Here is a 16,792-nt window from a genome sequence, read left to right as displayed (position 1 = left end):
AAAGGTTAATACCTCAATCACTCTCCACTCCTCAATCACTCTCCACCTCATTTTTTTTTAAAAATATTTTGAGATAGACTGTCTCACTGAACCTGGAGCTCACCAATTCAGCTAGATTCGCTGGCCAGCAAACTCTAGGAAGCCTCCTGTCTCCACCTTCCTAACCCTGGGATTAAAGATATGCTGCTCCATCAGGCTGTTACGTGGGTGCTAGGGGTCTGAACTCAGGTCCTCATGGTTGCAAAGCAAGCACTTTACCCACAAGCCATCTCCCCAGCCTGCAATCGCCCTTTAAACTGTCCTCCCCTCCCCCTTAGTTTACACAACAACTCATACTGAGACATAGAAGGCTCTCCTCTTCCTATCTTTGCAGCTGGCTGAACCCAGAACCTTTCCAAACCTGGTTCTCCAAACACAGAGCAACAGACAGACACCAGGTTCTGAAGGATATCAGTCTCCTTCCGATACATTAGTGTTCAACGTAAGCTACTCCAAGTTCATTTGTGGATGCTATATTTCCACTTCAGATATTGTTCCCGGACCTAGACTCCACAAACAAGACTTCTTACTAACCATCCTTCTATTAGCTGGAATTACTTATTAGCTGTCACCCATGCCCAGGTATGAAGTTCAATTTCCTTAACATAGCAAATGAGGCCCATGAAAATCTAATTTAGCTAAGCCTATTACTGACATCAAAATGAGCAGCAATCTTGATTCAAAACCACTCTCTCCATAACCAGATCTTTGCTGTCAGTGGTGGTTTGAGTGAGAATGCCCCTTACAGGCTCATCTACTTGAATGCTTGGTCCTCAGTTGGTGGAGCTGTCTAGGAAGGAGGAGGTGAGTCACTGCAGGCCAGCTTTGGAGTTTCAAAAGTTCTTGTTATTCCCAGTGAACTTTGTCACTGCCTCTTACTTGTGGGTAAGGACGTGAGCTCTCAGCTGCCGTCCCAGTGTTATGTCTGACTGCCTGCTGCCACACTCCCCATGATGGTCACAGACACACCTTCTGGAAATGTAAGCTCCCAACTCAATGATTTTTTTTTTTTATAAGTTGCCTTGGTCATGGTGTCGCCTCACAGTTACAGAAAGGTAACAAGACACTGTTCAACTCTTTGTCACCACAAATTGATCTATGAATAGCTCGACTTGGGCCATGAAGATTTTGTCTCCCAAGAATTTAAAAGTTGGCAGGAAAGATCAGAAAGTAAGAGTCCTAAGAAACAGGCCAGCATGCCAAAGGAGCAATTTTCAACCGGAGCAGTTTTATGCCTCAGGGAACTTTTGGAAACTCTTAGAAATATTAAACACCCCACACCCACACTGCGTGGAAGAGTCCTCAACAGCAAAGAACTGTCTAGTCTACGATGTGGAGCTGACAGACCTTGCTGAAGATAAAGGTCCAGGGCCTCTTCCAGGGACATTCACAGAGCCTCAGTGGCGTTCGCCTGTCTCAGGGTTTGTGGTCAGATCTTCCCCTGAATCTGTGACCCACCCAACAGCTTCAACTACATTTCCCTTTTTACATAAATAGCCACATTTCTGTTGTTTGCAGACAAAGCAGCCTTAGCTAGCAAAGTTATCCAGCTCAACCGTTTGATACACAGCTACATATGTTAAACCAGTTTCTCAGCTTTTCAGCTGCTGACATTTGGGCCAGATGAGTTTTTATCTTAGAAGTCTCTGTGCTGTGCATGATAGTGTCTAGCTTCTCTACCTACCGGGTGCCAACGGAACCACCCTCCAAGTCATAGTAATCAAAAACATTGCCAAATGTCCCGCAAGGAACAAAGTGCAGCAATTGACAATCAGAGCTTCAAACAAGATAAAGGCTCCACCCAGATGAGGTGCAGTCTACCAGGCGAACTCATCTCCAGAAACGTAATATACTATGTCCCGAGGCTAAGGGGCAGGAAGGGAGCACTTGTACTTGGATCGTTGTTATCATTTTTCAGACACCAGCTGAATTAAATGTGAATCTTTTGTCCTTGCGCCCATATCTACACACGTGTACACAGAGAGACACAGAGTAACAAATAAAAAGGTCTAAAGGTGAAATGAAAGGTACTTCCTGCTCCATCTTCCTTTCTTCTATTTCTTTGAACATTTTAAAGAACTTCGTATTCCCTAATGGGGGGAGGGGAAGAAAAAAGATTCCCCTGTAACTACCTTCAACACATACCCTGTTCTAGTCTAAAATACTTTGGTAATTTCTCCTTGAATGGCTTTTCCTGTTTCATTTCTCTTAAAAATTTAGCACTTCTAACCTCTTCCTTTTTCTCATCACACTCTGGGGGTTCAGATCATAGTTCAGATCAGGCAAGTACACAAGCTTTTCATTAACGTAAGAGGCACTCAGAAAACAAACATTAGGCAAGAAACAGAGATATGGACTGACAATACTCAAATCATTCAGTATTTACTTCAAGTATGTGCCAGTCTCTTATAAAACAATTCCTTGTCCACACTTTTCCAAAATGCCAACTTCAAAAGTATTGCCCAGTCTCCAATATTGCTAGTTTCAATCTTAAAATCTTACAGTTCGTTCAGAGTGCGCATTCTATTTTTTTCTAGACCAATGGTTCTCAACCTGTGGGTCACAACCCCTCCAAAGTCAAATAACCTTTTCATAGGGATGACATATCAGATATCCTGCATATCAGATATTTACATTATAATTCATAACAGTAGAAAAATTAAAGTTTTGAAGTAGCAATAAAAATAATTTTATGGTTGGGGGTCAGCACAACATGAGGAACTGTATTAAAGGGTCGCAACATCAAGAAGGTTGAGGACCAGTGATCTAGACAGAATTCTTCCTGGATGAGTCCCTACAAAAGAGCCTATACGGACTTGGACATTTTCCTAATTCTTCTTTTCTATGACAGGACAGGTACCAACTTCCCTCCCACAATGTATTTCAGTCTTCCAGGCTGGCCTCAAACTCGGTATGGTGCTAAGGATGACCTTGAGCTTCTGAGGATAACTTTGAATTGATAACCTCCACCTCCTGGGTGCTGAGATTATAGGAATGTCTCAACACACTCAGTTTATAAAATGTTGGAGATTGAACCCAGTGCTTCCTGCATGATACGCAAGCACTCTACCAGCTTGGTAAACTGAGTCCCATCTCCAGAACACACATGGTAGTAGGTGAGAACTAACTTCTGCAAGCTGTCCTCAGACGCCCATACACTGGCTGGATCAAGCACGTATGTGCACACTTGGACATAAACAGTAAATAAATGTAAAAATAAAATAATAATCTTAAAAAAATAAACTGCAAATGATTTCTCCATTAAAAAGGAAGAAAATGCTAGTGTTCTAGAAACTATCTGATTTGAAAAGAAATGCTCATTACTATTTACCACACAGGTGTAAGAAATCATGAAGATTATAAGTAATCCTAAGTACTTAACTATAAGTATGCGGATATTATCTATGTGATAAAGTAAGCCATTACACTCCCGCTCTTAATCTTAAGAGTTCTCCCCAAATGGACTTGTACAAGAGAATTAAAGGATAATGCCCTAAGGCACTTATCGATTGAATTAAATTTTCTTCTAGGCACACAGAGTGGTACAGCACCATTATCCTTGGGAAAGAAATAAGCAATCAAACCATTGCCTGTGGATCGGAATTATAGAACTAGATCTAAGAAAGGGTAAGTAAATGTACCTCATATGAATCAGACCTACCTAAGTCATAAACATTATTTTAAAGAACTAAAACTCGCTTCCAAAATAAGATGACTCAGTATTGCACTGTCTACATAATTTTATTCCCAACAAGGTGTGGTAGCACAGACCTCAGGAAGTACTCAGGAAGCTAAGGTGAGATGACCCTGAGCTTGAGGGTAGCCTGGGATTTGTCATGCATAAGTTACAGGACAGCCTGAGCTACATAACCTGTTTCAAATACACACACACACACACACACACACACACACACACACACACACACTTTCTAATTAGTGATCTTAAGAACCAAATACATGGTCACAAACTTTGCAACAGTTCGTTACTTTTATGCATACATACTATATGTATTAAATTTTATTCAATCTAATGTCAGGGAAATATCTGCTGAATCACAGTATTGTTTTTGTTCAGTATGTTCTCTGTATCACCTGGAGTATAAATAAATCGGGAGAATGAAGACTTATGTTTACTATAAAAGTCCATCATTATACCTCCTTTAATCAGCTAAAAGTATTCATTAACTTACAAATAACAGAGAGTGAGATCCTAACCAAGGGCTCTGAATTCCCTATCACCAACTTGGAACAGGAGCCTACATTTAGCCTGTGTCTTGAGACAAATATGGAGAAGCCAAGAGCAGTAACAAACTGCCAGTTTACTGAGTCATGTTTCTGACTAAAACTGTGTTATGAAATGGAAAGAATGATCCGTCTTGGGTTCAAACACCAGAGACGTTAACTCCCTGAAATTAAAAGGGTTCTCGGAAGCCAAACCCGCAAACTCTCCAGCAAGAGCGATGCGGGCACTGAAACGCCTCGGTGAAGAACTTGCCCAAGCTGAGAACTCTTGCTTATTTACCTAAAACAAAATCCCAGTTGTGCAAACAAGCACACCCTCCCATGCAACAGAGAGGGAATGCCAGGTAGGGGACACGGAGAACAATCGCAAGGTTAACGTTTCCCTGGGAAGGCAACCTCAGCCCCGAGAGTCCACGAATACACATATACACACACACACACACCCCAGCAGTCCTCGGGTAACGGAACCGCTCGGCTCCGAGCCCCGGGAGCTGCCGAGCCCGACCCGGTTCCAGCCCACCCCATCCAACCCAGCACCTGGGTGACGCCGGGGACGTCATTCCGGCGGAGACCCCGGCCCGCCGAGCCCCGGCCACCCTCCGCGTGACTCGTGAGGGCCGGTCGGGGGGGGGGGGGGGGAACACCAGCGATCGGGAGAGCCCGGGACCCGGCGGCCAGCGGAAGGGACCGGCTCGCACGCTCGCTGACCTGGAGAGGTGCTTCAGGATCTGTTTCTTGATGATCCCAGCCATGGTGCCCGCCGGGCTCGAGCCGCCGCTCTCTCGCTGTTCCTCCTCACAGCCTCCTCTCTTCACGGCGGTCTCCTCTCGGGCCCGCCTCACCGGGCCGGGGGAGAGGCGCCGGAGCGCTCACTCTCGGGAGAGACTCGAGGCCCTGGCCGAGGGCCGCAGCCGCCGCAGCCGCCGCCGAGAGCCCGGAGCATGACGCTCAGGCCGCCGCCGACGCCGCCAGCGCCATCTTGGCTGCAGCATCACCTAAGAGACCGGGGGCGGGGAGAGGAGTCGGGGGCGGAGCGAAGGGGCGGGGGCGGAGCGAGCTCGAGGTGGGCGGGCCCTGGGGGAGCTCCCGGCGTCTAGCGGGTCCGCCTTCGGACTCTTACCCGGGTCCTCCGCTGCCCTGCTCCAGGAGGATCCGTTGACTTCCAATCCCCGGAGCTACTGGGGCTTTCATCACCTCTCCCTAATCGTGTCCATTACTGACTTTCTCTTCCACGTCTTACTCCATTTCCTCTGATCTCAACTTTCTGCTCCATAAATAGCTCTGTTGGCGTTGCCCTTCTGACCATCTCAGCGTATTACCTCAGTTTCTTTTCTTTTGCTAAGATCTTTTCCCCTTAGCCAACAGCTGTAATACAATGTTTCCCTTATTTATTCTAACCCTAAAAGAAGTAAAACTGACAGCACGTCCTATTAAATAGAATACATCTAAAGACCTAGAAATTAGAACGTCTGGGGCCAGTGAGATGGCTCAGCCAGTAAAAGCACTTGTCATGCAAACGTGATGACTTGAGCTTCATGCCCAAACCACCATGAAGGAGAGAACTGATCCCGAAAAAAATTCTCCGGCCTCCACTTGTGAGTCCCTAAACACACACACACACACATACACACACACACACACACACACACACACACACACACACACACACACACACACATTGTTAAATGGAATGCCCATATTGAAGTCCTGGTTAATATTTTTCCAGCTGTGGTTAACCTGGAAAGATTATTTTCGCTTTTAGCTTCACTTTGTGTATGTGTGTGAATATGCACGTAACTTTGGGCACACAAGCGGAGGTCAGGGAGCAGCCCTGGGCGTCAGTCCTCACGTTCTATGGTTTCCTTAACAGCTGCTTGCAGACTCCAGGTTAACTGGCTCTCTTAGGATTCTCTTGTTGCCTCCCTCATCTTGCCTAAAGAGTGCTGGGAATACAGACACCTGGTTTCATGCAGATTCCGTTCAAGTCCTCATGCTTTCCTGACAAATGTATTGTCTGCTAAGCCAGTTCCCCCAGCCAGTTAGCCTCACTTTTAATCATCTTTAAAATATAGAGTCTGCTCTCGTAGATGGTTGAGCATGAGCTGAAGTAGGTACTTGTTGCTGTGTCTGGGCCATTTTTTGCTGGTCATCTGTTACAGAAGCAGGTTTGGGGAAAAAATATAAATCACTAAAATATTTCATATATAGTTGGCAGTTAGACAATGCAGCCATTTGAGGTTGGGGGGAAAAAACTTTGTTATAGTTAGCAATGCATGAAGCATGCCAGGTTAGCAAACAAGAATTTGCCACAACTACTGTGTATGGATGAAAGCCATCTGAGATATTTGGAAGTAGTCGAGTTGGGTAGGGTGATGCAAAGGTGATCAGCACTTTGGCAACAGAGGCAGGAAGATTGCTGTAAGTCTGAGGCCATCATGATCTACATAGCAGCACTCTCTCAAAAAAAAAAAAATCAGGTTTTAAAAACTAACTCCAAAGCAGAAATTGAACTACGTGGACGTGTGATCCTTAACAACTCATAAAAATGCCTGTTATGGGGCCGACTCCTCCTTGGGGGCTGGCATGACAGTCAGGTGTTGTGCCTCAGAGCTTTACTAGACTAGAGACGGCCGCCTACAGCTGGCCACGTCCTGTTCCTGGCCAGGTGACTCATCATCCACAGTCTCCTCCAAGAACACTGATTGTCTTGGTGCCTGTGCTTCGATAAGATAATGTTCCTCATCCCCAGGCCCAACATAATGTCTTATCTTAAAAATAATTGTGGGTGGAAATCAGCTGTATTTACAGAAGAATAAATGTTAAAAGCAACATTTGATTGAGGTTTACAGGTAACAAATGTTTTTTTTTCTTTTCCTTTTTTTTTTGAACTAGCTTTGTCCTGATTATGAACTATGAGAACAAACAAGTACAAGACAACAAAACAGAATACAAGGACATTGAAAACATTCCTAAGGTCCAGGTCAGTCTCTGAGCACAGTACAGACTGGACAGTCTAGTGCAGTTCAAACTGCCAACACCCACAGGTACCTTTCCTCCTCTGCCCTGAGCTTCTTACAGAGTCATAATAGCTCTGACTATAGCAGTTTTCTGCCTACATTAGAAGTTTTAGTTTATATGCACTTGGAATGCACACATGTATATGTAAAAGTTAGGAAAGAGATGGGTGAAATTAATCTTTAGCCTCTTTAAAAAAATTTTTGGACCACTTTGATTTTAAAACATACCTAAAAGGACACTTATATACCATTTATCTTCTGGTTTATTGAGAGATATACCTAGGTTTGTTTTTTTTTTTTTTTTTTTTTTTTTTTTTTTTTTGGTTTTTCGAGACAGGGTTTCTCTGTGTAGCTTTGCGCCTTTCCTGGAACTCACTTGGTAGTCCAGGCTGGCCTCGAACTCACAGAGATCCGCCTGGCTCTGCCTCCCGAGTGCTGGGATTAAAGGCGTGCGCCACCACCGTTTTTTTGTTTGGTTTGGGGGGGGGTTGTTGTTGTTGTTGTTTGGTTTGTTGGTTTTTCGAGACAGGGTTTCTTTGTGTAGCTCTGGCTGTCCTAGAACTCACTCTGTAGACCAGGCTGGCTTCAAACTCATAGAGCTCCACCTGCCTCTGCTCAGCTAAGTGCTGGAATTAAAGGCAGGCGCCACCACTACCCACCCGATACACCTGTTTTATGTGGACATAGAACTCAAATGTCAAGTATAACTCTGCTATAGTGTGAAAACTTAATTTTAAAAGCTTAAAAATGCATGATGGTACATGCCTATAACTGTAACTAGTAAAAAGGCAAGTTCATGACCAGAACTGAGCGACTTGGTGAGATCAACAAAACAAAACAAAAACCTGCAAAGGGCTGGGGGTGTAGCTCAGCAACAGAATGCTATCCCCCACACAAAGTTAATAACTTCATTTTTAATGGGCATTTTAAAAAGTTGTAGGCAGATACGGGAAATCGCTGCACCTTCAGCCAACTCAGATATGGATGTGTGTGTGTGTGTGTGTGTGTGTGTGTGTGTGTGTGTGTGTGTGCATCAGAAGGATTATTTTCAAAGTAAGCTAGGGAAAATGAAAATGAACTAGAGAATTATAAAAATACAGCTGAGATATAAAACAGTAGAAGAATATAGGGTAATCATATCAGCTTATCTACTTGGCTAGGTTTTTGTATCTAAATAAATGAGTATGTAAAAGTCATTTGAAATTTTCTCTATTAAAAAAAAAAAAAGGAAATTGTTGAAATAGGAAAAGCTGCTACATTCTATCCCTCCATGTCACCCAGCCACAACTCGGTGTTTTTCAGAGACAAAAGTGAGGAGAGAGTTATGTCTAAAAAAGGAAAAGAAATTGCACTACCTCCCGAGGGTGTATCAGGAAGGTTTATGGGTTTGGGGGGATAGTTAACGCATAATCTAACGACCTGACTTGTTTTGAAGAACGGGGGATGTGGAAGTACGATGGCTCCACGTGCCTGCAGTAATAGCCAATCAGGAGGTTGGGACTGAAGGGCCGTAGGAGGCCTGGCGCTTGAGGACAATGAGAAAGGATGAGTGGAGAACAAGAGGGAGAGGGGAAGAGAGCCAGAGAGAGAAAGAGAGAGAGAGAGAGAGAGAGAGAGCTAGAAAGGCGCACCTTGAAAATGGAGCATGTGGGTTGATGAATCACTTTAACATTTAATCATATACTATAAAACAAGGCCTTTAAAAATATCTGGGGTTTTCTGGTAGTGACAACCTTCCTATAACAAGACACCTCTTCAAAGGGACGCCTCCATCCCTCTCCAGAAAGGAGAGAGGAAGCAGGAAGCAGCTCTTGCTGCCTAGCCCCAACTCCTCCTTCAAGGCTGTGAGATGCCCAGGCTGCTAAAAACCCACCCCAGCCCTTAGCCCCAAGTGCAGACATTTTTCCTATTTTAGCTCCCCTGTTCTCCTCTGCCTCGAGAAGGAAGAGCAAGGCTGACAGAAAGATGTTCCTTCTGGAGGAAGCAGGATAAAAAATCACTCTGAGGTAAGTGGAAAACCATCCCGATAAACATGTTTCGGATATTTAATACAAAACAACAACAAAAACTAGGGTTGCCTAAACTAAAAGGTAAAAACTGTTTTTGCTCCCAAAGAGCGAACATCCGAGTGTGGATGTAGTCGCATGACCAAGACCCAGAGTTCTGTCACAACTCTAGCTCAAATGTTGCCTCAGGCACTTTCGTTGTGTAAACTTGGGCAAGATTTTTTTTGTTTTAAATGCTTTTCCAGGCTGTTATTTCACCTGTAGGAGATAATAGTATCCAACTTGGGTAGTTTGTGAGGCCTAAATGAGATCGTGCACATAGTTTGACGCACACTGGTGTTACTATTCGTTATCCTTATTAGAAGAAAGCAGAGCACTGCGAGAACACAAAGGACAGAAAGTTTCACGAAAACAGGAGGGTTTGCAGCAGAGGTGGCCAGGTCTCAAAGGAACCCAGGACAAGTCTCACTCGGTACCTACCGGTGGCTCCTCCCAGCACTTTTGGCCACGCCCCCTACCCTGAGCCTCTCCTGCTCAGGGGCGGGGCTTCGCTTCCCTTCCGGCAGCCTGATCCCTCTATAACCGCAGAGATTTTTGGCTACTGGGTCCTCTTGGTCTGCTTGTCCCTCTCTGGTTCTCCGTATCCCAGTGTCCTCTCACGGCCTAGATCATTCTACTGGCCTGGTTCAATCTGAACCCTCTGGCTGTTTTCTTCCTCATCTTTGCAATAAAAGTTTCTCCTCAACCATGCCCACAGCTGTCATGTCCTCGTTCCTCTTTTTTTTTTTTTCATCCAGAGGTATTATTTCTTTTCTTTTTTTTTTTTTTTTTGGTTTTTCGAGACAGGGTTTCTCTGTGTAGCTTTGCGCCTTTCCTGGAACTCACTTGGTAGTCCAGGCTGGCCTCGAACTCACAGAGATCCGCCTGGCTCTGCCTCCCGAGTGCTGGGATTAAACGCGTGCGCCACCACCGCCCGGCCAGAGGTATTATTTCAAAAGACGAATAAGACACTTTAATTTGCTTGAAAAAAAAATAATAACTGACTTTGGCATCAAAGACTTGGGTTTGAAAGACGACTTGTCAGAATTTTACACAACAGGAAAGGAAGGGTACTGAGCCTTCCTGAGCCCAGGGGTGGCACGAGCCTTCACCATGATGTAAAGATCACTCAAGCCAATAAAGCGACTCAGAAAAGAGCTGTCGGACACAACAGAATGAGAGCTATCGGTAACTCACTAGGCGGGAAAGAGTGAGTGAAACAGATGGGACCCAAGTATGACAAAGCACTGAAGTGTGAAAGTCACCGCTATAAACGGTTGGTGATCTAAGGTTGTAGTTAGAACAGCACAAAAGTTCCTTCTCAGAATAGCAACTGCTATAGAACCTGTCATTAATTACAGCTGCAGTTTCATTGTGGAGAATAAGGGATAACCGTTCACACTAGCTCTTCCATGACAGAGAGAACGCACAGTACCTCCAACTAGTATAAATTTACTAGTGCTTTAAAATTAATTAACATGTTTGCTAGTTGGCTTTCAATTTGTGGACTATAAGTTTTAATTCAGAGGCAGAGCACTTGCCTCGAATACACAAGGCTCTGGGTTTGATCCATAGGACCAGAAAAGAAAAGAAAAAAAAGCATAATTTTTAAAAGGTTGGAAACATGACTGTCCTAACAAATTCATAATGAACAATGCCCTAATTTGCCTCTCTGTTGATATTATAAAACACTGACCACAACCAACTTGTGTGAGCGAAGGGTTTATTTGGGTGAGAGGTTACAATCCATCATTGATGGAAGCCTGGGCTGGAGCTCCACGAAGCAACCTGGAGGCAAGATCTGAAGCACAGACCACAGAAGAGGAACACCGCTTACCGACTTGCTTCCTCTGGCTTGCCCAACTACTTTTCTTATACAACCCAGGCCCACCTGCCCAGGGATGGCACAACCCACCCCACATAATCAGCAATCAAGCAAATACCCCATAGACAGGCTCATCAACCAGTCTGACAGAAGCGGTTCTTCAAAGGACATTCCCTTTTCTCAGGTGACTCTAGTTTGTGCAAAGTGGACAAAAACTTAATGGGCACATAGGTCATAGATTTGTGAAATAATATTAATCCAAGAACCTAAGTCTTATATATATTCATTATAGACTTAGATGATGCTTATGCTTAAACACTCTTTTAAAAAGTTGGACTTAGGGCTGGAAAGATGGCTCAGAGGTTAAGAGCACTGGCTGCTCTTCCAGAGGTCCTGAGTTCAATTCCCAGCAACCACATGGTGGGTCACAACTCTCTGTAATGAGATCTGGTGCCCTCTTCTGGCCTACAGTCATACATGCTGTATACATAATAAATAAATGAATCTTAAAAAAAAAAAGTTGGCTTTACACACCTTTAATCCCAGCACTCGGGAGGCAGAGACAGGTGAATCTCTGTGAGTTCAAGGCCAGCCTCATCTGTGAAGACCCACAGAGGTTTCCTAGTGAGAACTTACTCAGGGTCCAAGAATCTGAGCTTGCTTTACCCAGCAGGGCTGCATAAGGGGATGATTTGACCATGGTTGTAGTTACCAGGTGTTTGGAAAGGGCTACACTTGGCTGTGCAGTGTGCTTTGATCTTGGAGAAGGGAAGTCTTTTTCCCCACCCCTTGGCATTGTTACAAAAAGCCCTTTTGAATAAATGGAAAGGGCTGTTGGATACTGATCCAGGCCCTTACCTGTGTTTCCGTTTTTCTTCTCGTCAAACAGGTCTCGCTTTCTACCTAGTATTTTCTTATCCCTCTCTCATGAGAACCCTTCAAACGGTGGGAGCGGCCTCCCACACTCATCTACAGAGCAAGTTCCAGGACAGCCAGGGCTGTTACATAGAGAAACCCTGTCTTGAAAAGTCAGAAAAAGAGGAAAGAAAGAAAGAAAGAAAGAAAGAAAGAAAGAAAGAAAGAAAGAAAGGTTACATTTTTAAAAGGGCTGGAAAGATGGCTCAGTGGTTAAGAACACTGACTGCTCTTCCAGAGGACCCGGGTTCAATCCCCAACACCCACATGGCAATTCATAAATGTAACTCCAGTTCAAGGGGATCTAGCACCACCACACAGACATACATGCAAGCAAAACACTAAAGCACATAAAAATATTTTTAAAATGTAGAAAACAGTAAGAAAATTTGGATTTACACACTTTCAATTATTTGTGCTAAAGGATGGGAAGGGGGTGTACAAAGTGTGAAGGTGAAGAGAGCCAGAGCTTTTACTTGTGCTGGTTCAGCTTGCTCCTAAGAACCAATTGTCTACATCTTCCCAACTGTGACTCCTGTTTTGTGACTGTAGTATGGGTTGAAATCACCTATGATAATGGTAGTCTATTCACATAATAAAAATTACCAAACACTACAAACCAAGGCTTATTTCCATCCTCAGAGATCTAGTTGTTAGGCATTTACTACCATACCTCTATTACTGGTTTGGGTTGTAAAATAAGATTGAGGAGTTGGCTCAGCAGATAAAGGCACTTTACAGACACATGTGCACGAACACTACATACATGTAATGAAAATTATTTTGAGACAGGCTTTCTCTATCTAGCCCTGACTGTCTTAGAACTCACAGTGTAGATCAGGCTGGCCTCAAACTCACAGAGATCCACCTGCCTCTATCACCCAAAGGAGTCGAGCCCCACGGATTGAGAACTGCTATCCTTGAGGCATGGGATCCTTTCAGTAGCTCTCAGTTTGGGCTCTCACTTCAAATGAATGTGTATTTTTGTGAGATGGAGCCTTCATTGGGTGGGGTCTTGCCCTCGGAATAACTTTTGCAGTGCAAAGCTTCCTGCCAAAATGCACATTTTACAAGTCTTTTGAATTCACTTTTTGCTCTCTCTCTCTCTCTCTCTCTCTCTCTCTCTCTCTCTCTCTCTCTCTCTCTCTCTCTCTCACACACACACACACACACACACACACACACACACACACACACACACACTATAGACTAGGTAAGAGAAGTAAGCAGTGATTGTTCTCAGCCGGAATGCTAACCTATCTAGAAATGAGTTCTGCCAACCAATTAGCCTATTACTCCTGTACACAGCCTCACATTAACTCTGAGAACATTGGCAGAAGAAATATGGCTAGATTATTTGTCAGGACGTAGATGAATGAACTTCAGCCCAGTCCCCTCCGAGTGTCCTTGTTCTCCTCCAAATCTTTATGATCTGGGGCATCACTGCCTACATTTCTCTTGGTATTTTGGTCTTCAAAAATTCTTCAAGAATGGACTATCATGCTCTGCTTATAGTATGCCAGGGCTTTTCTACCCCAAAGTTCCAAAACTATCCACATTCCTCTTGCAAATCAGTTCCAAAGGCCTAAGAGTTACACAGCTAGGTTATCACAGGAACAGTCCCACTTCTTGGTACCAATATTCTGTATCACTTACCTTTATCATTGCTGTATAACAATAACTGACAAAATTCAGTTAAGGGAGGAAGTGTTATTATTTGGCTCACAGTTGGAGGGTACAGTCATGGCAGAAAAGTCATGGTGGCAGGTGATAGAGGCAAGTATGGTCTCCATCTATATGGTATCCATAGCCAGGAACCAGAAAGCAATTAACCACGTCAGTCTGGAAGTTTGGATGGGTCTTTATATGAAAATGAACCGAACTAGAATTAATCCCTCACATACAAGCCCAGAAATTTGTCTTCAAGGTAATTCCATATCCTGTCAAGTTGGCAGTCAATATAAACCATCACAGGAGGCTGATCAGAGCTCTGATTTATAAAAATGCTTGCTAATTATGCTTTCGTTTCAGAAGAGAAAAGAGAATGGAGGCTGGAAGGGCATTGAGAAGCTGGTGGCATTATTTCAGGCAAGAGATAAGTGTCAGCAGAGATGAAGCAAGATGAATCATAGATTCCGGAGATTTAGTCAAAGATGAGTGGACAGCAATTGGGGTTTTTAGCTTGGAGCACTGGGTGGATTTTGGAGGAACGTCAATAACTGAGATGTGAAAAGTGGGTGACAAGTGATTGTTGAAGATAATATTTAGTGTTCAATTTTCTGTCTTTAAGGCTTCCTTGGGATTTGGGAGTCGAAACATTTCAGATAGAAAATTCTGGTTTAGGAAGCACCTGTATTCGATGACAACTAAAGCCAAGAATAAGAATCATCTTGATCAAGAAGCCCGTCAATGGTGAGGAAAGCCAGAAGGAAGTTTAAATGAGAAAAGGCTGGAGCGCGGTAGAAACAGGATTGCAAGAGCATAGTTGAAGGATGAGGAACAAATAGAAATGATGGCTGCTGTATGATACAAGATTTAAAAGATTTGTGTGACAGGATTGGAGTAAACAGGCTGATCCCTTTTTTGTTTGGAGGGAGTTTTTATTTTGTTGGAGACTAGAACGCTACACATAGTGACATCCTTGAACTTGCTATGTAGCCCAGGTGGGACTGGAAGAGGTGATCCTTCTGCCTCAGCCTGAGGTCTTACCACTTCAGTGTTGAGTTGGATAAAAATAGTATGATGGAAAAAAATTAACTTTAAACATTCAGTTTTCCTTTTTTTTTTTTTTTTTTTTTGTTCCTGGTGATCAAAACCCAAGACCTTTGAAAGCACTCTACCACTGTGTTTCATTTCCACACCCTAATTGTGGGGCGTTTACCCACCACCCCCACAGTTCCCCAGAGTTTTTTTAAGTGCGAGCAGCAGGAAATATTAGATAGAAGGATTTACTGTGGAGACTCTTGTGGAGATAAACAAATAGAAAATAAAAGATAGCCTCAAGAGGGCCTGGAACCTTTTCCAACAGGCCCTGACTGTCTCTGCCCCAGGGTTTTTATAGAGACGCCAAGGGGTGGAGCAAAAGGCCTCCTCCCCCAGCACAGCCAAGTGCAGACCATCTCAGACACCTGCACTCAGGCCCGTGGTCTAATCATCCTCTATGCGGACCTGCTGGGTAAAGCCATGAGGAACCCGAGAACGGGCTCCCACACCTAATTAACTTTTTCTTTCTTTTTCTTTCTTTCTCTCTTTCTTTCTTTCTTTCTTTCTTTCTTTCTTTCTTTCTTTCTTTCTTTCTTTCTTTCCTTTTTTTTGGGGGGGTGGGACAGGGTTTCCTTTCTTTGTGTAGCCTTAACTCTCCTGGAACTTACTCTGTAGACCAGGCTGGCCTCAAACTCACAGCCTGCCTCTGCCTCCCAAGTGCTGGAATTAAAGGTGTGTGCCACCACCGCCCGGCTTTTAATATAAATCAATATAGATGTCAATAGATAGACTGCTTGATTTGAAGGAGTTTGACAGTTAGGCAGATTGACAGAGGATGATCATATACTAAAAGAAAATGATGACAGCTTAATTGATAGAATACTTGCCCAGCATGCATGAAGCCCTGGGTTTTTCCTAAGGAACCACACAATCCAGGCAAGGTGGGACAGGACTGTAATTCCAGAACTCCTACAGGTAGAGACAGGAAGATCCCAAGTTCAAGAGCACCCTTCTATATGGTAAATTTGAAGCCATCCTGGGCTACATTAAACCCTATTTCAAAATAAATATTAAATGGAAAAGATGATAATATCTATTGACAGGTACTTGACTTTTAACACTAACATCAAACAATTATATAATATAGTATGACTCATATTACTTTATTTTGTACTTGAGATAACCCAAGGCTGATTAAGTTGCTTAAACATTTAATGTCATAGTCACAGCTTGAATTTAGAGGCTACCCTCTTAGCTGTGCATCTCCTGGACTTGTAAAGACTAGTTAATATGTGTAAATAAACTGGAACAGCTTACTCTTATGAAGCGGATGTGCATTCCTTCTTATCAGTCATTACTCAAAAGTATTCAGCCATTTTGTAGCAGAGTTTAGTTTACAATCCAATTTTTTTCTTTTTTTAAAAAGGTCTGTCTGTTATGCATCTCTGGCTGTCCTGGAACTCACTATGTAGACCAAGCTGGTTTTGAACTCCCAGAGATCCACCAGCCTCTGCCTCCCAAGTGCTGGGATTAAAGGCATGCGACACCATGCCGGACTCCAAAATCCTTTTTCTTAACATGAAACACAAGCCTTCCGTTTTATAGAAACATGCAGGAAGGACATCTAATTCCAGGAATCAGAACAGAGAGGGAGCATGCCAGATGTCAGGAAGTCCTTTGTAGATAGGATACATAAACTAAGTCCTGAAGAGCCAAGTAGGCTGAGTTGGGGGGGGGCGGTGCAACTGTGAATTTAAAAAAAACAAAAACAAAAACAAACGAAACAAAACAAAAACAAACAAGGCAGATTAATACATAATTTATTGTGACCAAATCCTACAACCTGATGACAAGTGCCAAGAAATGAAGGTCGGCCTGGAGAGACCTCATATATCCAGTTCCACGCTGCGTATGGTTTTCTACTCTATTCTTCAAGAACAGGCGTGTCTCGACAATTCTAATTGAACACACACGCGCACACACACAGGCACGCACACAACAGTCCA

The 16,792-nt window shown here is 43.6% G+C and overlaps 1 protein-coding gene across 1 annotated transcript in view; it reads right to left on the bottom strand.

Moving 5' to 3' along the window:
* Nucleotides 1–5,270, bottom strand: part of Bltp3b (bridge-like lipid transfer protein family member 3B) — a 75,159-nt gene extending 69,889 nt beyond the window's left edge. Inside the window, 1 exon segment of the mRNA XM_052753083.1 lies at nt 4,990–5,270. Coding sequence (XP_052609043.1) covers nt 4,990–5,033 — 44 coding nt within the window. The 5' untranslated portion in view covers nt 5,034–5,270.
* Between the last annotated feature and the right edge of the window lie 11,522 nt (nt 5,271–16,792).

This window comes from Peromyscus californicus, unplaced genomic scaffold, assembly GCF_007827085.1.
Source record: "Peromyscus californicus insignis strain IS unplaced genomic scaffold, ASM782708v3 Scaffold_24__1_contigs__length_46423439, whole genome shotgun sequence".
Taxonomy (NCBI): Eukaryota; Metazoa; Chordata; class Mammalia; order Rodentia; family Cricetidae; genus Peromyscus; species Peromyscus californicus.
This window is presented reverse-complemented; position numbering and strand designations above follow the sequence as displayed.